The 24044-nt window shown below is 41.5% G+C and overlaps 1 protein-coding gene across 1 annotated transcript in view; it reads left to right on the top strand.

Moving 5' to 3' along the window:
- Nucleotides 1-3117: 3117 nt before the first annotated feature.
- LOC134538897 (leucine--tRNA ligase, cytoplasmic) overlaps nucleotides 3118-24044 on the top strand; it is a 42124-nt gene continuing 21197 nt past the window's right edge. The window contains exons 1-11 of the mRNA XM_063380503.1: nucleotides 3118-3266; nucleotides 8425-8646; nucleotides 10426-10641; nucleotides 12171-12332; nucleotides 13226-13470; nucleotides 14577-14802; nucleotides 15997-16215; nucleotides 17830-17970; nucleotides 18702-18826; nucleotides 21888-22075; nucleotides 23240-23378. Of these exons, the coding sequence (XP_063236573.1) occupies nucleotides 3264-3266; nucleotides 8425-8646; nucleotides 10426-10641; nucleotides 12171-12332; nucleotides 13226-13470; nucleotides 14577-14802; nucleotides 15997-16215; nucleotides 17830-17970; nucleotides 18702-18826; nucleotides 21888-22075; nucleotides 23240-23378 (1886 nt within the window). The 5' untranslated portion in view covers nucleotides 3118-3263. The remainder of the gene's footprint in view (nucleotides 3267-8424; nucleotides 8647-10425; nucleotides 10642-12170; nucleotides 12333-13225; nucleotides 13471-14576; nucleotides 14803-15996; nucleotides 16216-17829; nucleotides 17971-18701; nucleotides 18827-21887; nucleotides 22076-23239; nucleotides 23379-24044) is intronic.

Genomic DNA, 24044 nt, shown 5'->3' with positions numbered 1-24044 from the left:
GATGTCCCGTATTAAATAAAGCAGAAGAACGCAGAACCGGACAAACCCCCTATCGAGCTTGCCACAGGCGGGTCCGCGGTAGTCCCATGTAAAGAGTTTACATGGGTGTGGATAAAGGACCCGGAAACCTTATTTGGACTTGTTATTTATGGTGAGACTAGATCCCTCGGCCACACGGTACGAACCCCCCTCTATAGAACCCCTGAGTAGCCGGCAACACCGTACTAACATTAGGGTCTAGTCCCAGTCGGACCACAAATTATACTTTCCAAAGAGGTTAGTATAAGGCAATTTTAATTGTGGGGCCAATTTCACTACCATAGTCGAAGAAACATATTTAAGGGCGGTATTCCAAGACATTCTCGTATGTAGCGAGTAAGCACTGCCTTGGAAAACAAATCGGTAAGCTAACTCGCAGACTGTATTCCAGAACACGTCCAAACCCAATCCCTATTAGGTAACTCAAAAGCCACTGTTTTAATAAACTGTGCCTTGCACGAGACTAGAAATTGATTTCAATACATTCTAGTGGACATTTGGTAACCATCTTTACATTTGTTACTCCAAAAATCAAAAATATAACAGCACTATTGTGCGAATAAAATGATGTAGTTTTAATTTCCTCAAATACTTTTTTAATTTGCGATTATTTGTTTTCATAACCATTAAAGAATACAAAATAAATTCCATGATTGTTTCGCTACCATAAAATTTTATTTGGAAAACGAATTTGTTTAATACATCACCCATATTTACTAATTTATAATATTTAAGTTAAGTAGCCAGATGCAGATCCGCCATCTGGATGAAATCAAAGTAAAAGTGAACCCTGGGCATGCACGGAATTTGGGCAACAGATCAACAACGGATTGGGCACCGAAATACGTTTCCTACATATAAAGGACTGGACATGTCATATTGTGCACTAGGAATATGGTTAGGGTTCAGAAGTTTCATATAAAACACCTAAAATTTTTTTTGTCTTGGAATACTGGTCTAAGTTATACTGGACTGGTAATGTTTTTTTTATATATTTGTTATTTCTGTTTTCCTACCACCCAATTCCATCGCTGCTTCAACTCACTGTGGTAGGTACCCTTCAACCATCTATAAAACTCCATGCTGGCGAGATATTTTAAATCATAATTCATTCATTCAATAAAACGGACCCAGTCCCCATTTTTGATCTCGGGCCTCCCGCCCAAAATTGCTCATAGCTTTACCGCTCAACCCAACATTATAGGCTTTTTCGTGTGCACGGCCATGCAGAACTTATAGCCTAAAGCCCGTTCAGGAACACAAGTACATGACATTTGCCGTCGTCCGGGGTCTCGGGCTCGAGTCCCGGTGTGGCTCCTAGTGGGAAAAGGCGGTTCTTGATCTGTGTTGTCCGGGTGGGCGCCAGACTAGCTCGTTTCTAGTCGTGAATTTGGGGTTGTGGATGTATGTGCCCCTGCGTGGCCCACTAGGGCCGGCGGCGGTGTTGCGTGAGATGATTTTAAATAAGAGACGTGGAGTTGAGGTGGCGGTGTCGTACCTTTTATTCAGAGGAGCGAGTCGTACACAATACAACACTCTACAGAGGTCCCCGGGGGGGTTTTTACTTGTTATTCCGTGGCGCCGTATTGTTTGTGTTCCGCGTTACGTGGCCTCGGATGCTGTTATGTCTCAGACGTCTCACTGGGTACGCAGGTAACGTAATTTCGTAACACAAAGGCGGGACACAAAATACACTGAATTAAGGGGGCACGCACAGGTTACGTGGCACTCGTTACTCGGGTAACGTAAGTTAGCAATACACAATACGGGATACAAAAATACACTGGATTAAGGGGGCGCGCACAAGTTACGTGGCACACGTTACTCGGGTAACGTAAGTTAGCAGTACAAAATACGGGATACAAAATACACTGAATTAAGGGGGCGGTCGATTGGAGACGGCCAATCCCGTATGCAAATGTCTCGGCGCGGGTGTTGTGCCCACTGTGGTGAAACACGCACCGCAATTAAGTTTGTCCAAGTTCCCTTGCGGGTTTGTGGTCAGCGCCGTGCGCGTGACCTTAAATAAAGTTCTGTACGTTGCGGGAGACGGCCCGTGCCGTATGCTGAAGAGCAGCCCCGCTGACCAAGTGTGGTGCGGGGTGTCTTTAAGTTGATGCGGCCGGATTAGGTCCTGGACCGATAAAAGGGACCGGGTACTCACGGAGAGGTTAAGTAATAAAAGGGGTTTTGTTAATTAGTGACTATATTTACCGGACGTTACTTTCAATGTAGACAAAGGATGTTGCCTCTCCGTGGGACGTAGGTCCGCCCCGGTCCGTGAGCTGCGCTGAACTGCCGAACTGGCATGGCGTCCGAGGGAGGCTCGGCCTCTCTCGCGCCAGGCGTGACCTCATTACGCTAGACTCTAAACGGATGTGTCTGGAAGAGATTTTACTGTCGCTAAAATCCTAATTTAATGTTTCAGGAGGAATGGGTATGGTTCTTCTCTTGTCTACTCAGGTTTCCGCGGTTTTGCCTTTAATTGCTGTTCGGCTCGCCTGACTCGGGTGGGCCATGGCCAGGGGTGTGTTCCGTTAGCGGGAGCGTATACTGGCGGGTGCAGGTCGGGCTCTGGGGTGGTCGTCGGCCAGACGACGTCACATTCTACACATATATCCACTTATGCATCTATATCGCCGACCTCTGTAGCGTAGTCGGATGCACACCGGCTTACGGTGCGAGGGGTCCTGGGTTCGAGTCCCGGGTAAGGCATGGGTGAGAAATTTACATGCTGATAATTTAATACCTACGAATTTAAAATGATGATTACATCGAAGCACAATGAACCATTGACCAATTGGCATCAAACTGTAGGGCACGTATAATGTAAAAAAAAAAAAAAAATGCATCTGTATCGACAATGTTTACTTTGCCATACCCTACCATCGAGTAACGTTTGTAGGATCATTCAATTTTCACTGTTTTAAAATATACTTTAGTCCTGATGGAAGGTATCAATTGAAATACATCGTACAATTTTTTAGCAAATTGCAGTGAAACTATACTGAAGATAGAAGACCTTGTCTGCTACAGTCCCCGCTTGTGTTAAATGCTACAGAAATTCATCTTTGGTTCAATGTCTAGTTGTGTTATGATTTATGCGTTCTTAGGTCAAATAGACGCATGCTCGTAAAAAGTGATGTAATAGGAGGCACTGTCATTAATTTCAATTAGGTTTGGTGTAAAGGTTTTAAATTTATTAAATTTTTTACAAAAAAAAAATGGTACGTTTTACTTTATTCTAAATACTTTTTATGTTCTTTTTATAAATGTATATTTAGCTTGAAAGTAATAACCTTCAATATGCTTGCTAGATACGAACCAAGGCACTTTCTTAACAGTTTTTTTTTGCCGCTAACAATTTTTTAAATTCAATTTTTTATTGTGGGATTTGTATAGAACGCGATTCAATAACAACATAGATTTTGACTGCGTAAATGTTAATACCATCCTTAACAATCATGCGGCAAGCGTTATGGGCGGAAACATAATCTGTTTCTGTAGAAAGGGAGGTATGGTTTGGAGCACAAGGCGTGTAGCCAAGGGGAGAGAGACCAGTAAATAAAGAGGAGGTGATAAGGGAGGTGGGTAGGACTAAAGGGGACGAAGGCGGCTGGTCCCGATGGGATAGGAAACAGCCACCTGAAATTAGGAGGGAAGTAGGTCTGTCGATACTTGGAAGTACTATACTCGCAGCCACTGGAGGAGGGACAGCTGCCAAGGCAACGGAAGGAGGCAGTGATGGTGTCTATTCAAGGGAGGCGGAGACAAGGCTAAACCAGAAAATTATAGGCCTGTCAGCATAACGTTGAGTGCAGGGAAGGTGATGGAAAAACTGATAATGAGGTATATTGTAGGAAAAATTGGAGATCTGGAATGGATGGATGAGAGGGAACACGTCTGTAGGAAGGGTTTATCCTGTAATACGCAGATGGCTGGACTGCAGAAGAACTTGGTGGAGACAGTGGGTGATGGCAAACAGATAGACACAAAGTTTAGTGATTTTGAGGAGGTTTTCGATAGGGTACCACATAAGAAGGTGAAGGAGAAGTTTGATAGTCTGATAGAGGGTGGTGAATAAGGGTCAGGGGACTTCCTGAGGGTACTACAAGGGAGCATTATGGGCCCCTGCTGTTCCTAGTCATGATGAACGATGTTGGGGAGGAATCGGGTAGCAAACAGACTGTTCACTGATGACTGCGTGATCTGTGAAACTGTGGGGGAAGCGGCAAATGCAGGAAGACTTGATGCCAGGGATGCTGGAATACCAAGATGATGGGTGATTACTATTGGTCGCTTCACAGAGAACAACAAAATGCATCACATCGAATAAAAAGCTATGCAAGGAATTTTACCGTGAAGAGGGGGAGAGAGAAAAAAAAACACCTAATATTCACATTCAGTTATTTAATATTATTTTGAGTGGTACTCATTGTAACTTAATTTAAAAAAAAAACTGATTTTTCAATTTTTAATTTTTAATTTCCCCTATTTTGTTTAAATATACCTGTATAGTTAATGTCTTATTGGGAGTGAACTGTTGGTGATAAAAAAAATGGATACCAAAATGGTTTCAACACCCAAAAATACATGATATTTAGGTTATTTGGTTCAAAATGTTTTTACAAATATTTTTTTCATTGGTGTGTGTTATCTAACTCTAGGAAAAACAGCTTAATGCTTTACTACATGTTGCTTGCATGTAGCAAGTGTGTTTATCTCAGCATAAGATGATCACATCTTTTCCACTTGCATTGTATAAGTTAATACTGTATGCAAATATAAAAACACCAACAAAACAATTTCTTTGAAAACATTATCTGCTGCATCAAACTATACGGCTGACCCTCATCAATGCTGGTTTTTTAAATGACTAACGGTTTTAAATCTTTTCCTTGACACTATAATGCCAAAAGTAGGTCAGTGAACCAGTTTGGGTACGGCTGAGACAAATAATTAACCGCGTGCTACTGTTGACAGTTAAAAAAAATAACTCTCTCATCATGCACACGTAAAAAGTTTATTAAAACATGCAGACAAATTGTAATCAGGGTATTTAGTATGTCATGTAGAAGCTGGGATATTCGGAACCGTATTTTCAGAACCGGGAATTTTGGCACTAGTCTTTAACGGAACCGAGATTTCCCAGTACTTTCGGTGCTAGGTAGTTTTTTTTTATTAATGGTAAATCAGTCGGTGATTGAATAGTTAGTTGAATAGTTTAGTTTTGAATTATTAAATAAGTATTAGTGACCAAAATAAAAAGATAAATCTTTGTGTTACAATTTTTCATTGCAAAAAGTATTTATTTACGTGAAAAAATCACTGTATTCTCATTCTTACCGTCAATCTTTAACTTTGAAAAAAAAAAAAAAAAAATTAAAACAAATAATTGTTTTAACAAATGCAAATCACAGAATTGTTAACTTAAAATAATTTTTCTTCTTTTCATAACAAGCTTCAAAGATGAAAGATGGGTATGTAGAGAATACCGGCGCAGTAGCCACGGGCGCTGGCATGCACAGCAGCCTGAGCACCGCCTGGCGACAGAGGAGCGCAGACTCCCCCCCTCTCACCCGGCCTGCATCACTCGCCTCGCCAGAGCTGTAGTAACCTTAGCGCCCAATACAAACAAAATATTATGCTGTCGATGTTGAGCCCCGAAAGTATCGAAGGAACCGAGAATCAAAATTAAATTCCTGGATCTTTTATTACATCAGAAGTACCGGGAATTCCCGGTTCTGAACCGTAGTGGAAATGCATCGGCCGGAACGAGAGGAGACGGGACCCCATCGCCGGTAGCTTCTGCCGGGCGTTCCAGCCGAGAGCGTTGGGCCGGAAGAGTACCATCACCCTGACGTGTCGAGTTCCGCGGGTCTGCCACTCGGCAGTAGAAGAGTTTTCCCAAATTTAACAACTTATGATAGTACGAAAAAACTACTACCATAACTTTCTCAAGAAAAAATCATCCTATTGAATTTGATTATAAACTAGATAGTCAAGCTATTGTAAAATTGTATTGTGTTATTGACGTATCTTGCTTGATACTAAACTTTTCTTTCATAATCATATTGAAACACACAGATCTAATGCTAATAGAACATTAGCTCTAATCTTAATATATATAAATCTCGTGTCACAATGTTTGTCCTCAATGGACTCCTAAACCACTTAACCGATTATAATAAAATTCGCACACCATGTGCAGTTCGATCCAACTTGAGAGATAGGATAGTTTAAATCTCAAATTATAGTCGCAATTTTAATTTATTGCGATTTATAAAAGCGAAATACCACTCACTGACTCACTCATCACGAGATCTCTAAAACTATAAACCCAATTGACTTGAAATTTAGCATAATTATTCATTTTGTGATGTAGACGCTCACTAAGAACGGATTCTGCGGAAATCCGATCCCAAGGGTAGTTTCGGAGGGGGGGGGGGGGGGTAATATATCAAAATTTCTATTTTTTGGTAGGAAATCACCATGGCAACGGCTGTTGCTTTGTTGATGCTTCATTTGTCTCTATGACAACGACTATTTCATTGTTAGTGCAGTCCTCATCACCGTTGAAATTTAGCTGGTATCTAAATATCAAAAATTACCCTTTTTTTTCAAGTATTTATATTTTACAGACTTGAAACTTCACAGTAATGTTCCTTATGTTACGCAGGATGACATTTTCCGAAAATTAGATCCCATGGGTGGTTAAAACAAGGCAACAGGATTTTGTATTGTTCATGCCTTCTGCGTCTCCATGGCAACGGGCATCGCGCGGCAGTGGCGTACCCACAAGGAGGGGCAAGTATAATGAGCGGCGCAAGAGTGATCTGCCTGTAGACTGCCGTAGCGAAGTACGGGTACATCAGTTGTACGTTGCGTGCACGAGTCGGGAAACCATCGGTGCTATTCATTTTCTCTCCGGTACATTATACAGCATTGTAATAAATTTTCACTGATTTTTTTATTATTTACCATTACTGTAAATGGGTGATGTGGCTTAATTTTTTTCCATTAGTATAGCCGTGCGAAGCCGGGTCGGGCAGCTAGTTAAATATATTTCTTTTAATGCATCTAACTTAGATTCAATACTTCAGTCTTTATATAGCTTTGGTGAGATTCAAACTAGAGTATGGCTCTGTTATTTGGAATAACCTTACTATAACAGACAGTGGCAAGTCAGATAACTGCTACGTTAATAACATTACCTGCAATAATCTACTTGACAATACAGATATTCAACAGCATCAGAAGCCTTCATTATCCACATTAACTAGGACTAATGATATTTTATACAGAACTACTCCTAGTTATTTCCCTCTAACTGATAAATAAAATAAATTTTAAATACTGCTATTTCAATTTTAAATAAATACCGTATATATTTTTTGGGGATATAATAATAATATGTTGTATAAACTATGTTTTTTAATTTATAAGTTTTCATGTTAAATTTTTTGTTATCTGTAACTTTAATTATTGTTTGTTGGTTTTTGTTCTTTTTTTTGTGTTAATTGTTTTGTCTTTAGTATTGTTATGTCTTTGTCATTTATGTATTTGTGTTAGTTGTATAGTGCCTACCATCCAAGGCCTTGAGCCGTGGTTAGGCATGTGACAAATGTTAAAAAAAAGAGCATGTGTAACTCAGTACACGTAATAGAAATGAAACTTCTTTGGCAATTCAAACCTTCACTCGTAATTATATTGTAAGGGGTAAAATGGCAGAAAGACAGAAAGAAGACAATATCTAATAAGAATTAACTAACAATAAATATTACTCACTCTTGATATACGCTTTATAGAAAAACCTGTGCATGTTACTGTTTCTTCAAACAATTCTCCCATTTGGAACATGCCAAATCTCTGAACGAAATTAGAAAATTCATAACAGGTAGCGCTATCTATGCGGGAAATGCTGGGACTGTCTCAACAGCGCTCTCTACGCTCCTGGTTGAACAAGGAGGAACGCGGGCGCGCTGGTAGCAAATATAAAATTTAAGGCACTCACAGCTGACGGTAAGGATACCTATAGCTATTTTCTGAAACAAGCGCATGCACACACACTCTGTCGTATTCTTTCATTCATCTATTCCTCTCAGGGTTTTTTTGGGGGCGAGGACGAATCATCGCACAAAGAGTAGAACTAAAATGAGCCCAGCAACTTATATAGTATAGTGCTCTCTTTATCTCTCTTTGGGAAGTACCTATTCTCTGTCCTTTTCGCGTAAGAAACGTTTCACAACGTTTCACGATCACGTTGCATTAAATTTCTGCCTTAAAATTTTACTCTCGTGCCCAAAAAAGTTTCACTTCAAAAAATATAATTTTTTAATCTGCCATGATACAAACTGGGTATGATACGTGGGCTTGTTGGCCCAGGCCGCAGCTGCCCCGGACCGCAAGGGCACGTTCAAAGTGCGGTACCTGCAGCGCATCGAGGCCGAGGTGCAGGCGAGGTGGGAGCGGGAGAAGATACACGAGGTGGACGCTCCAGCCGAACCCAGGACCTCGCCCGACGCCAAGTTCCTCACCACGTTCCCGTTCCCGTACATGAACGGCCGGCTGCACCTGGGACACACCTTCACCCTGTCCAAGTGCGAGGTGAGTCCGCTTTACCGTTGTAGAGGCTGTCGACTGTGTGGCAAGTCCACTTTATCATCCAAGGGACAGTTGACGGTCTTGTGGCTCGTCCACTTTATTGTCCAAGGGGCAGTCAACTTCTGTGACGTGTCCACTTTATCGTCCAAAGGGTAGTCGACTGTCTGTGGCTCGTACACCTTATCATCCAAGGGACAGTTGACAGTCTTGTGGCTCGTCCACTTTATTGTCCAAGGGGCAGTCCACTTCTGTGACTTGTCCACTTTATCGTCCAAAGGGTAGTCGACTGTCTGTGGCTCGTACACCTTATCATCCAAGGGGCAATTGACGGTCTGTGGCTCGTCCACTTTATCGTCCAAGAGGCCTGGGATGAAGAACAATTGGAAGATTATGAAATACCTGATGTCAAGGAATTTTCTAAATGGCTATAGAATTGTTCTAGTACTTGTGTATTCTCATGACAGAGGGAGCACATATTTAAGTTTTGTTGAATGCTGAGAAGATAACTTTGTTATGTTGCAAGGAACACATTATTGGTTTTCTAAACTTGATGCTGCCAGTGTTATTTCCTGCGAGTCTCTGATGTTTCTATCTCTGGCATGCAAGCTAGTAGGTTAGCTTCGTGGTATTCGACACAGAGGGAGCCAGGCTGAGACTAGTGCGACGTGTGGCTTCTCGTCTGTACAGGGTGGCCCACAACTGGGTGGAAACTTTTCACTTCTTCTTTACAACTATAAAGTACACGTGTGACAGAAGTGAGACTTCTTGCTTATTACATACATTATAAAATAGGAAACATAATTCTCTTTGGCTGAGGTCGCAGATCAAAAAATTATATATTTAAGTAAGAAAGTGTGCAAGTATGCTGCATAATTTTTACCTCTCTATATACCTATCTATTCCCATCAAGCGATCTGAATTTTCGTAACGCTCGAAAATTGTAGCCCTCTCAGCAAAGAAGTTTCACGTCATAAATAGTTACTCATCAAAAGTCACTAAAGTTGTTTCTTAGCCATATATATATAAACATTATCCTTATAACTTAGAAATTAGAGAAAAATTTGCGAAAATGTTTTAGCTGGAACAAACATATGTAAATGACGGAGTGAGTGACCACATTGATATACACTGGATAAAAGTGTGTTAAGGGACTTGTGTTTTCGAAGTAGGGAAACCTGAAATCGTCAAAATGTATTATTTCTAATATTATTTGGGTGTTGTGAGATGACTTTTGAAAAGAGGAGCAAGCAATACTTTTTCATTGCAAAAATTTTATGTTTTGTTTTTAAGAGCTATAGCTGCATGAAGTTCGTTGACACACATAATGACTACAGCACTGTCAGACTAGCAAGCCATCACAGTTTTTTTAGTATGGCGACAAGCATAGAAGTAGCTTATGTTGATTCTTACTTGTATTAATAAAAATTATGAGATTTGGATTATTAATTGTAATTCCTTTTGAAACTTGGTATTTGATTCTGTTTGTACAATGTAGCATATTTATGGATTTAGCAATTTTTGTAAGTGATGTTGTATAGAGCTGACTTTTCAAACTGTGATGATTGAATTCCCTTGCATGATTTCAAACGTATCTCGTCCTTTCCTTAAAACTTTACAGTATTTTGGTTATTTCCAAATGAGCTCGGCAAAGTTGTGGGTGTAAAGATAGTGAGTAGATAAAACACTCAGACGACACTGTCCTCAGGCAGTCGCGAGGAATGAAATGAAATGCAGCCGAGCGGCAAGAGGGCAGGAGCAGCCGGAGCGTGGTGGTTTGTGCAGTTCGCAGTGCGGTACCAGCGGCTGCGCGGCAAGCGGGTGCTGTTCCCGTTTGCGTTCCACTGCACGGGCATGCCCATCAAGGCGTGCGCGGACAAGCTGCGGCGCGAGATGGAGCAGTTCGGGTTCCCCCCGCGCCTGCCCGCCGCGCCGGAGGAGAGCACGGCCCCCTCGCACGCCGGCGACGCCACGGAGCGCGACCGTAGCAAGGGCAAGAAGGTGCATCCCGCTGTGGTTCATAGCAGTGACCTTTTATTTCAAACTAGCTGGTGTCCGGCGTGCGTTTTATTTTTTCTAATCTGGTGTAAGTAGGTACACATGTACAAAGCATCTCTCGCTTTCTAATTCTCTCTCTCTCTGTATATCTCTATCTCTATATCTATACTTATCTATCTCTCTTATCTCTCTGTATCTCCCTTTCCTCTACATACCTGTATCTATAGCTCAATGTCTGTATACATGTATAAAAAAATATATGTTTTTGTGTATACCCTTTTTTTTTTTATCTATCGTTTTACCTGTCATAGGTTTGAAATGGATATTAAGACACACTCATGTTTGAATGCATCGTTGTTTAAAAATTTTAAAACAATCAGTGGAGAACTTTCAGAGATTTAAGTTTTTGAACGGACATTTACATTTTTTTATTTATATAGATTCATGCTAGAGTGGTTTTAATTTCATATGGTTTAACAGGACCTCAGTTTGAACACTAGTTTTTAGAAAAGGCACTAGTGACAACAACTTATGTTCACCAGGATGCCATATACTAATAAAAATATTCTACAATACATGGGTTATGACCTATGGTAAGTAATTATCCCAGCAAATGTGTGTAGGGATATTAGGGAAACTGTGAATAACTGGAGTCAGAATGGCCAGCCCGAGGTTCTGCCTAAGTGGTGTGATGAGGAATCACTCTGTGATGTGATTCGTGTTCGTGGGGCCACATTACAAGACATCCTGTAGCATTCGCAGTGACTCCACAGTTCCAGAACGTCTTTGTGCTGGGGAGGCCAACTCCACACTCCTTGTAAGTCTCGTGGCTTCCGTTTGGTAGTCTTTTGATGAAGTATTTTAAAACGGAGATTAAACATGTTTTATTTAGTGCCCATTGGTTGAAACTTTACAATTGCTTCTAACGTGTGAGGTGAATGCTAAGCAATTTGCCAAAATATAAAATTTTTTCTATGAAAATATTCCCAAAATGTTAAATTGTAGATAACGTTAGCATGTACCTTTGTCCAGAATTGGCAAGACGCAATAGTACATGATACACACAACTGCGTGCAGTATACTCCTTGACTGTTGCACAAGTGTTTCGGGTGGTGGAACGGAAGCGAGACTTGAGGCAGGTTTCCAGACGTCACTAGGAGGCAGTAGCGTAGCCAGGATTTGTGTATGGGGGGTGCTAAGAAGCATGCCCCCCCCCCCCCCCCCCTGTATTAAAGCGGGGGGTCTGGGGGCACTTCCCCCGAGAAAATTTGGATTTTAAGGTGTAAAATAGTGCAATTTTAGCAGTTTTCGGTTCTTAAATTTAAATATTGTAATGGTAAAAATTTTATTAATTTTAATATGAAATTTGTTTGAGTGATGAATAAGAAATTAATTAAAGATTTGGTGCTGGGGGGGGGGGGTTGAACCCCTAAAACCCCCCCCTGGCTACGCCCCTGCTAGTAGGTGATGTCGACGCAGAAAGGCACGGCATCACGAACACGAAGTCATGTGACGTGTCGCGCTTGTTGCAGAGTAAGGCGGTCGCCAAGGCCGGCGGTGCGAAGTACCAGTGGGAGATAATGCGCAGCCTGGGGCTGTCGGACGACGAGATCAGGAAGTTTGCTTCGCCTCACCACTGGCTGGAGTACTTCCCCCCGCTCGCGATGAAGGACCTGCGTAGCATCGGACTGCACGTACGTCTTCATTTCCGTTTGTTGTCTCCTGTCTTGCTGGTCGGGCGATGGAGTGTAGGTCTGCCTGTAGCGTCTCACCCAGGTCGTGACCGGAGCAAGCCCTGGGGTAGATTGTACAGGTACATTGGCTGGATGTGAGCACTTCGAGAAAATGAAGGTAAAGGTTTGCAAACAATGTCTCTCTCATGAAACAGTCTTGCTTGTATCAGTTCATCATGGACTGCGTATTGCCGGATGGTTAGTTGTTGTGCTGGCCCCGTGGTCTTGTAGGCTCTTATGTTGTCGTGTTATACGAGTGAGTTTCCCGAGAGGTCACTTGGTTTAATGCAATCTCTTGGACGTACGCCATCACAGTTTTGCACTGTTCATGATGGGAAAAATACAAGAACGCAAATTAAGTTATAAAAATGAAAATGTAAACCCACATGGAACAAGCCCAACTCAGCGTTGTCAAACAGATAAACCCAACGATGTACCTGAAAAGGCCTGATGACGGGAACAGATGCCAGTTCCAGAAACGTTGCAACTGTTTTATCGTAGGAACCTACTTCGTTCATCAGTGTTGTCCTCATTGTGTTGTCAATGATATCTGTTCATCTTAATCATGATCGTATATTTGATGCATTGTCCAGGTTTTGTTGCCTGCATTTGTACAGAAACATTAGGAATAATTTCAAGAATTAAAAATATCCATTTAAAAAAATTTTATAGTGTCCCTTGGCAGTAACAAACAAACATAATTAATATTGAGTAATACAAAAACATATTGTTAGTGTTGTATGGTAAGAAATAAAAATTAGATTGAGAAAGTTATGTATTTATATTTCCCATCTATATTTCAGAGGGAGGAGGGTGATAGTTGGCAGTTGTAGCAGCCGTGTGGCCGTGCGCAGGTGGACTGGCGTCGCACGTTCCTCACCACGGACGTGAACCCGTTCTTCGACCAGTTCGTGCGCTGGCAGTTCCTCAGGCTGAAGGAGCGCGGCAAGGTGATGTACGGCAAGCGCTACACGGTGTTCTCCCCGCGGGACAACCAGCCGTGCATGGACCACGACCGCAGCACGGGCGAGGGGGTCGGCCCCCAGGAGTACACCCTCGTCAAGATGCGGCTGCTCGAGCCGTTCCCCCCGGCCCTCAGGTAGCGCTTCCCGGCCGTCCCATTGCCCATCGCCAGTCAAGGAGCCCTGTGTGTGAACCAAAGAGTTGAGCCAGATGTTGCCTCCGTCCGTCATCTCCGTCCGTCCGTTGGTACATCAATCCGATGCAGATAGCACAAGTCATTTACAACATCAATTCATCAGTCCGTCAGAATATTTCCCTAACTCGTTGCTAATAAATCTCTGGGAGATTCATCTCGATGTTTCTGGCTATTCATGTCGTGTTCCTGTAAGTATTGTATATTTGCAAATTCTCAGAAAACTTCCGCGTCATGCATGAATTCTCTGGACGTTAGTTGCTATTGTAAGCACCTGACCAAACAAGCGCAAACCCCACAAACTTGTATTCTGGTGACATTCGCGTTGCGCAACGCAAAGCCATGGATATAATTTATCTGTCCGTCTGTTAAAAGTAGGCGTTTGCCAAATTTTTGATGGACGGACGGATGAAATTTTTGGAGGCTTCTAGTTGCTAACCTCATATACGTTTCACACACCCACTGATAACACACGTGGTATGTAATACAACACCGGTGCGATAAATACAGTCCAAAATGTGTGTTCATTCTCAAAGATTACGGTATGTACCGTCACAACGTCATCAGTCGTCTGAGTTTATTGAAAACGTGTTTGTAATCACGCAGCTTTTTCCTGTGGTAATCTCCACGACTTTGTTGACCGTGTCTCGTATCGCAGGACGTGTGGTGGCGGCGACCAGGGGCGCAACAACTAAATTTCAAATTTCCAAAAGGGGGGGGGGGGGAATACACCTTTTTATAAAGAATCATCGATCCCCCCTAATTGAAGCGGGGGGTCCGGGGTCCTCCCCCGGGAAAATTTGTATTTAAAGGTGGAAAATGGTGCTATTTAAGCATTTTTTATTATCTAAAAATTGATTACACAGCACTTTCTTTGCCCCCGTTTGCCCCCACTTCAAGGTTTCAGAGGGGGGGGGGGGGGGGCAAAATACCGTTGCCCCTTCCCCCCCCCCCCCCTGTTGTTGCGCCCCTGGCGGCGACGCCAGGCCGAGAGGAGCGTCAGTATGGAGCAAACACGGCAGGCGGTGTGTGGGGGTCTCTGGTGGCAGGGCGGTGCAGGGCAGGGCAGTGTTCCTGGTGGCGGCGACGTTGCGCGTGGAGACCATGTACGGCCAGACCAACTGCTGGGTGCACCCGGACCTGCGCTACGTGGCCTTCGAGGCGGCGGGCGGGGAGGTGCTGGTGAGCACGCGCCGGGCCGCCCTCAACATGGCCTACCAGGGCCTCTGCGCGCGCGACGGGGTCGTGGACGAGCTGGCGGAGCTGGGGGGCCAGGTGAGCCGGAGTGGCGGTCCCCTTGACGGCCGGACGAAACATGTTAGATGTCTTTCATGACGTGATAGATTGTGTCTTGTCCTGAAGAATAAAATTACTAAAATATAAATTGTGAACAACCCATAAAATTGGTTAATTCAGTATTATTTTTCACATTTTGCTCAGAAGTTTTCGGAGAAAATAATGCTTTCATCACTTTTAAATTGACACATCATGTATTAAAAAAAACATCGGAAAACGACTTAGTATAAATTAAAATACCTGTTTGATTTCTTTGTTATCAAAGCAATCCTGCTATTTCACTAAATAACCAAAGATACGAAAGTACAGGATGTTTAACGTTAGTGTTTCCATCAATACATCAATTTGTGCTGCAATAGAGAAAATTTTACAATTGAGATATTAAAATATGTTTCTTGTGTTACAAAGTCTATGACATACTGTGTGAATCTTAAAGAAATGGCATCATTAACACATGGAAAATAGTCGTATTTTACCAAAACATTTCTGTAATTCGCTATAAAATTTAAAAAAAAACTATAGTTTTGTTGTATTCTGCACATTCCTATTTATAGATTCCCTAACTATTACCATTGTATTAATGTTAGGGATTCACCATTGACGTGGGTTTATTTCCATAAAGAGAAATATTTTTTTGCTATTTCTCAAGTAGTAGTATGTCGTGATCATGCAATTTATAATCTCCCTTGTACATAAATAACCTCAGTCCCATGCAGTGGCGTAGCCAGGATTTGCGTATGGGGGGTGTTAAGATTGCCCCCTCCCCCCCCCCCCCCCCTTCAATAAGGCAGAGGGGTCCAGGGGTCCTCCCCCGGGAAAATTTGGATTTTAAGGTGTAAAATAGCGTGCTATTTTAGCAGTTTTCGGTACTTAAATTTAAATATTGTAATGGTAAAAATTTTATTAATTTTAATATGAAATTTGTTTGAGTGATGAATAAGAAATTAATTATAGATTTGGTGCTAGGGGGGGGGGGGGGGGTTGAACCCCTAAAACTCCTCCTGGCTACGCCCCTGGTCCCATGCAATCAAAATTATTTTATGTATGAATGTATCCTAATGAGTCAAACGTGTGAATCTTGCGAAACCTATAATACCAAGGATTGGATGGATTCGTGAGTATGAAGACTGGGTCGCTCAGTCCCGGTGCGTGATGTACGTGTGTGCGCGCCAGGACCTGATAGGCGCGGCGCTGCGCTCCCCTCTCACCTCGCACGCAACGGTGTACGTGCTGCCCATGCTGACCGTGCGCGGGGACAAGGGCACGGGCGTGGTGACGAGCGTGCCCTCCGACTCGCCGGACGACTACGCCGCACTCGTCGACCTGCAGAAGAAGGAGGCCCTGAGGCAGAAGTACGGCGTGGCCGACCACATGGTGCTGCCCTACCACCCGGTGCGTGCCCGCACTCATCTCCGCCGGCACCTGGTGTCACAGCCACGGGCCTCTGTGTCTGGCCCCGTTCTCGTTTCTCGATTCCTCCACTTCTCAGCAGATTATCCGGCACTGAGAACCTTAAATGAACTTAGTTATGCAAAAAGGAACCAACCCACATGAAACCTATTCTGAGTATTTGGAAGTTAAAGTTAATTATAAATTGTAATTCTCCTATTGATAATATAATGTGGGTATAATTTTAATGGTCTAGTATAAATACTGATATAATAATAGCAACGACGGTACGTTCAACCTAGTACTATTTTAATTTATTTTCAAATAAAATATATCAAAATTGTGGGTTGGTTCCTTTCTGCATAACTACGTCCAAATATAATCCCGCTACCACGGAAAGTTAATAGCTAAACATTTCTCGTGAAATTCCTGTATCTACCCGCGTATGGGTCGCACCTGTAATTTTGGGCATTAAAAAAAAATTAACATTTTCGCTGTTAGGGTCACCCTGGAATGAGGGTCGCACCGTACATCTGTCTTCGGTAGAGTTCCTTTGATACAAGTGAAGTCTGTATTCTGTTTCTGTGTGTCAGCTTGTTGGCGTGTGAGAGATGCAGCACTGGTGTTGACCCTCAGTTTACTACGGGGAGGGGGAGAGGCGACAGTCACCTGCCCCCCCTCCCCTGCGTACTTACAACCCCGTCAGTTCCTGCGCTACCTAGTCAGAACATGCAGGAGAAGACTGCTGTTTCCTATACCCGAGTTCCTTTCCATCTAATGTAATTTATTTTTTTTTTACTCTCTCCTTGATGCGGCTAGCGACTCCTTGCTAGCGCACAACTACCGGCAAACTTGGATGGGGCTGGAGGAATATAAAAGGTGCACTTATAAACACCAATGGTGGCTGCGGTTTTGTCACGGAATGTTCAGTCATAAACTCCTGACGAGAGACGCGTAATGGTGTGGGTGCCAGTTCACGCAGCATACAACGATGAGAGGGTGGGAGAACCGTCAACACTGCCACATGGCATTATGGTAAACCAATAAACAAACACTTTATTAGGATGCACAGTGTGTGGTGTGACATGAAAATGTGTAGAGGCTAACCTGAAACCGAGAACTGATTTTCAAGAAGCAGGAAAAAAGTTAAACCTACACATCACTAGTAAGAATAAATAATAAAAACATTTTATAAACATGTTTAGCATTGAGCGATTACCATTTTTCCAGTTAAAATTAAAGACTAAGATCTAAGTCTTATGAGAAGATAAAATCAAAGATCGTTTAAATAAGAAAATTAAGAAAATTCCATTGCTACAGTCCTAATTGCATGACTAGGTTTATTATCAGCACATACTGTGTATCGCACACTAAATATGAAGAACGTAGGAACATTTAGCAAACTAACCAGTTGCCACTGCTTGTAATTAAAGAGAAATACAGTAGCAAAAAACAATTTTAAAGGTTAACACATTACATTAATGTACATCCAAGCATCTTTTCAAAAGGTATTTAAACCGGCTGTTTTAGGAATTTTGAATAACTTTATGAATAGTTTTGATGATGTCAGTTGTAGATGGCATCCTATCCGTGGTTGAGTGCGGTGCTGTGTCGCAGATCTCGGTCATCGAAATCCCGGGCATCGGGAAGATGGGGGCAGTGACCTTGTACGAGCAGCTGAAGATACAGAGCCAGAACGACAAGGACAAACTGCAAGAGGCCAAGGAACTGCTCTACCTGAAGGGCTTCTATGACGGGGTGAGGTGCAGCCTCAAACATCATTCAAGCTTATTCATCTTCAGTTTTAAAACTGCTTACATACTATGCAACTAAATACTGAGGTTGTTCAAAGCTGTTTGTCTTTTTTTTTTTTTACTATTTAAATTTAATAAGTTGTTTTTGCAGTTTTGTACAGCTTTTTAAACTACAGTAATAAAACATGAGTTTCATTATACTGCATGTTGTTAGTTGAGTTTTAAATATTTCAGTCGCATTTAGCCACATTGAATGAACAAAAAATGTCCGCAGTTGGATTGTGTCAAGTTTAGCGCTGAAATTAATGGTTGTTTTTTGAATAGTTCCCTAAAACCCACTAAAGTTCAAATACTTCCGTACATATTTTGATAGACAACCCGGCAGAACCTTATTTTTCTATTAATAATTATCTATGAAAATTGTATTTTGATTAAAAAACAGATGGATGTAATAACTAAGCATTGCGAGCTTAGTCTATTACTTTTTGTGTAAATTGTCATTTTTTTTACTAATAGTACATAATTAAGGATGACTGCGACTATTGAATGTAGGAACCTTGATGCCAATATTTTCAAACAAATAATTGCAATCTAACTTGTGTTTTAAGCAGTCACAATATAAATTTGTGAATGAGAATTTAAAATGGACCTTAATATTTAACTCTCTAGTATAAACTGTTGCGTTCACCTCTGCAGACATTTGTCAGGCGCTGAACAAGACGCTGCTGTGTGCAGGTGATGCTGGTCGGAGAATTTGCGGGGAAGAAGGTGAGTGAAGTCAAGAAGCTGATACAGAAGCAGATGATTGATAACAAAGAAGCAGTTGTTTACTACGAGCCAGAGAAGCAGATCATATCAAGGTATAAATGCAGTACATAATGTCTATACCTGGGTTTATCAAAGTGTAAATGCAGTTCTTTGTATATCTGGGTTTACAGTTAGTTAATTACTACAAACTCTTTGCAGAGATAGTAAACTTGATGTGTTGAGTCTTGTAAATACAGGTTGTTCATAAAATAATGTCCCAGATTCAATAGTAGGTATATTATAACAGTTTAATTAATTAAGACTTCTTACAAATAATCACATCAAATTAAAAGGTAAACCAACCTAGTTTTTCTTACAAATGTTCAAAATGTGCACCTTTAGTTATACGGCACACATATAACGTAAAGTCTTCCCACACTTTTGGTTAACAAGTCTGGAGTAATGGAAGCAATAGCCTCTTCAATTCTGTGTTTGAACTCTGGAAAATCATTAGGTAGCGGCGGAACATAGACACAATCTTTTATAAAGCCCGAAAGGAAAAAAATTGCATGGCGTTATGACATGAACATCCAGGCCAGAGGAAAAGAGCTGTGGTATGGACTGGTGTGGACTTGTTCTTAAAACCTTTCACACGATCGTCTCTTGCAACTGAAGTTCAAGACTTGCTTTCCAAACAGATTTCTCAGGACTGCGCAGGTAAGATGCTCCGACACGGTCAACATCCTGCACAGACACATCTGGTCGTCCCGTGCTTTTCCCTTTACAAACACATCTGGTTGTTTTTAATTGCCTATACTATCGGCGGATGTTTATGCCACTTGGGGGATCACAATTAAACTTTAAACAAAACACACGTAGAACTGAATTTGCAGATTCACTTTTTGCAATTTGTAGAGCACAACACTTTACGTTCAGGAGTCGTCATTTTGCGTAGGTAGCACTGCAAGCAAGAAAACAAAAAGTGTGTGCGTGGAGTCCATACATGACAGAAGTGAAACTTCGTGCTTATTAGGTATAGCGTATAGATAGAGATAAATTATTGGTATTTTTTTTTATTGAACTTGAGATGAGATAATAGAAAGTGGTCAATAAAGGAATACCTAGTAAGAATGCGGGTATGATCTCTAATGAAAAAAATGCCCTTTTCTGCTTCCTGTACTTTCCATCACTGCAGCCACATGGTGTGCACAACTTGTTTATTTGTGCTGTATAATGAGAAACCGTTTATGTCCCTACAGTTTCGCAGAACTCACATGACTGAAAAATGTTTTTCACAGAAACTGGATTTCCCCACAGCTAAAAGTTGTGGATTATGTAATTGGTTCAAACAGAAGGAGCATGCCCGCTCTGTCGCCTGCTTGTCTTAACACCGCGCTTCAACGATGGGTCGGCCATGCAAGGGTGTTCAGACTGGCACTGGCTGCCACAGTGGCCCCATTTCATTGAACATGGGTTTTTTTTAGGAAGTTTGTAAAAAAAAAACTCTGTTTATGTGTCCCTTTCAATAATATACATATACGAACTTTGACACCACTTAGCCAACCTTACCGACCAATTAACATTTCAGTAACTGCATATTTTCAAGTGCATATAGTGTGCATTTAATGTAATGCTATTTTTTTTTTAAATTTTAAAACAATATTTTAAAAACATTTTTTTTTTACTATAAAGCATGGGTAACCATTTACATTTCTATTATGTCAGCATGGATCTTACTGCAGTGCCTGCTTCGTGTATTTAGGCGTTTCCAATTTTGTGCTATGGTGCTGCTATCTCTAGGATGTTTGCTGTAAAAATTTTATTGGTGAATGCGAAAGTCCACTAGAATGTGTCGGAACCATAAATTCAATTACGTTAAATATGTCAGGCGGTGTTGTTTGCTAAGCATCGACATATTAGCAACATAGGCATGCTGAACGAGGTACGGTTCACTCGTAACTATCGTCAGACTATATCGACTACAGATGCAGGCAGTGCATCTGGAGGGCAAATTGTAAGTGTAAGTAATATCCTTGGATGATTTATAAAATTTGCGACAATATGTGTAAATTTTCAAATCCTACATGTTGTCTGGTTTGTATGATGAAAATTTACGAGCCTAAAGCTTCTACTTGACTTGTATGACAGTTTGTCTTGTGTGACTGTACTTATGTCACCATTGCTAGAGACAAGGTTTTATGGGTTTTTTTTTCAGTCCAACTTTGTTTTTAAAATAGAGGATTCCGGTGTTATTGTTTTTATTTTTATAAAAGCGGTTTTGTAATGCTTACTCCGCCAAAACGGTGGTATAATTTATTAATTTATATGCTGCATTTTTACAATAAAATAATTCGTAACATTTGGTCTAAAACAGATAAATTCAAAACACTGGTGATACGCAAACATATTAAAAAAGTTTTGAACCTCTCCCCTACAATAACGTTAACTTTATTTTTTTTTTCTCTTTTATATTCCTTATTTATCATTGGTGTAATAGAATAGCTATGCCTAATGATAACATATATCGATGGCTTAGAATGAAAACCTAGTATCTCAATTTTTGGACGAAAATACGTTTTTTATGTTTTTGGTTGGAAAACCTCGTATCTAACAAAATGTTTGGCTGAAAGAAATAAAATGTGCATCCTACTGCTTTCTATCACATAAAAGAATTGTACAACCATTAATTGAGGGGGGCGAAAGAAACGGTTTTTTGTCTACTGTAAAATTTGCATTTTATGAGATACAAGGTTTTCATTCTAAGCCATCGATATATAATTGTTTGTGTCATTACTAAATGTTTTCTTATTATTATGTAGTTTCGTAACCCCTTAACCCCTTTGGTTGTAGTTGTACTTGTGTCAATGATTTATTTTTTTTATATAACTACTTGTTTCGAGCCATCATGTGGTCCCTGCAGGCGTGAAGTGCTGACTGGTTGGTTTGTAACTGCCTACCTGCATAGATGCTTCTAGTAGGCGGTGCCCACCTTCGCGTAGTGCCGACTGCTCGCGGTGCCTGGTCATATGCAGCAACTACATCTCTCGTGTCATCGTACCTTTGTGTTGTGTGTTTGTAGTTCTTGTCTTTTGTTTTTAGTTTTATCGTGCCCACCATGGAAGTGTCACAGTAACTAAATGAAGCAGTAGTGGTGTGACGTGGTGCTGGGGACAGGTCGGGGGACGAGTGCGTGGTGTCCCTGACCAACCAGTGGTACCTCACGTACGGGGAGGAGTCCTGGAAGGCGCAGGCCCTCGCCGCTCTGGACAGCATCAACACCTTCCACGAGGAGGTCAGGAGGAACTTCAAGGTCACGCTGGACTGGCTCCACGAGCACGCCTGCTCCAGGACCTACGGACTGGGTAACGAACCAGCCTCACCTGATTACGTGGCTGAGAAATGTGTTGTGGCGGCACTTGTTTATAATTCAAATTTTTAAGATTTACATTGATTTTTTTTGTGACAAATGTTTTTGTGTTAATTCATTTACCTATTATTGTAAAAACATATGTTATCATATTAGTGAAATTATGATTTTTAATGACAAATTTAAGAAAATCTTGTATGATGAAAAGAGTTAGTGTAGTTTTATATACCTTAGAAGTGGGCCCTAAGCCAGTGCAGTATTAACGATTCTAAGGTCTGGATAGCTCAAAAACATATCTTTGTGTGATCTCCTTGTTTAAAATTATGATTTAACAACAGTAATATGTGTTGGAGGATTTCGGAACATGGCTAAGGAATTATGTCTGATGCTACAGCACATTATCGTTGGCCATTAAAAGAAATTATTCTTTGGTGCTAAAAAAGTTATAAAAAAATCTCCCATGCGTTGCTTCGAGTGCCTTGTGTGGCCGAGCGCTATCGTCCTGTGCACTGCGCATCCCCGCACCGTGTCACAGCTGCGCTCCTTCTGATTGGCTTGAAGTCACGTGAGTGACTGACGGACGGAAAAAAAGATGTCAGCGACGGTTCATTGCGAGTCCACCTTAACGCCTTAAAAATATTACTTTTGTTACCTGTTATTTTGCAAAGGAAAGGTGTTACCATACTAGGTGACTGGCCTTTCATGTCTCAGCCATAAAGAGTACCTCTAAAATACATACTGTTGCTAAATGGAAAGTTACAGAGCTACAGTTACTACCTCTGTAGCAATGTGTATGCCTAAACAAGTATCAGTTACAATTTCAGTGACACACGCAGAAAAACAAAACTCCTAACATCCTGTCTTTGAATGCATAATTATCACCTTATACTTGCAACTGAATGGTAAAGTTAAAAATATTGATGCTTATAAAAAAATAGACACCTTTGAGAGGGGAAAAGAAATTTACAACAGAAAATATCCCTATTGCTATTGTAACACATTTCCATTGGCTAAGCACTAGGCCGACTAGGGCTGTTGAGTGTGCAGATGGTGGCACAGTCGCAGCTTGTCAGTAAACGAACAGGTCCTGGGCCTGAGACTGATGCGGGAGCAGGTCCGAGCCTGAACGAGGTCGAAGCGTGGCTGTGCTGTGTTGCAGGCACGAAGCTCCCTTGGGACGACAAGTGGCTGATAGAATCTCTCTCCGACTCGACCATCTACATGGCCTTCTACACCGTCGCCCACCTCCTGCTGGAGGGCACCTTCCGGGGCGAGAAGCCCAACAAACTGGGGATTACGTGAGTACCATTACGACAGTCCACGCCTCATTGGCCAGCGGTGGTCAGTGAGCAAACACTTGGGGAACATTGGGCACTGCCGGTAGGTCAGGAAGCTCATTGATACCGCTCATTGATGTCGCTGAAATACACAAATAAAGGTTGTCGTTCCCGTGACAAACAAAGAGGTTGAAATTAATTTTGTTTTTTATTAATTATTATTCTTCCTGGAATGTTTGAGCTGGCTCATTCATCGGTGTGCAATAACTGTAAACTGAAACTATTTAAATTTGACACTTGGCCGCCATGTCAGATGTGCGGGCAGTTCAGTTAATGTGGCTTCAGTAACTCTGTTGAGTGTACCGTTACTACGAGCATTTCTTGGTTCGATTGCTCGGATAGTTATACAGTTTTACGCATTCTGTTCTAGGGGTCGGGAAAAGGGGACAGGTTGTTTTTATCTCATGTAGACAGCAACCCGCCTCTTTTTTTAGAAATAAATTATATACATTTATGTTCCCAGTATCTTGAAAGCAAAGTGAACAAAATTTCATCACGTAGTGTTGAAGTTATGTTTTAAACAAACAAAAGTATTGAAGGTTCGATTTGGAAAAAGATAATTGAAATAAGCACGACATCTTTCGCATGTGTGAGGATTTCTGAGTGCTTAGAGCCCCGCGTAAAGGA

Source organism: Bacillus rossius, chromosome 14 (assembly GCF_032445375.1).
Source record: "Bacillus rossius redtenbacheri isolate Brsri chromosome 14, Brsri_v3, whole genome shotgun sequence".
Lineage (NCBI taxonomy): Eukaryota > Metazoa > Arthropoda > Insecta > Phasmatodea > Bacillidae > Bacillus > Bacillus rossius.
This window is presented reverse-complemented; position numbering and strand designations above follow the sequence as displayed.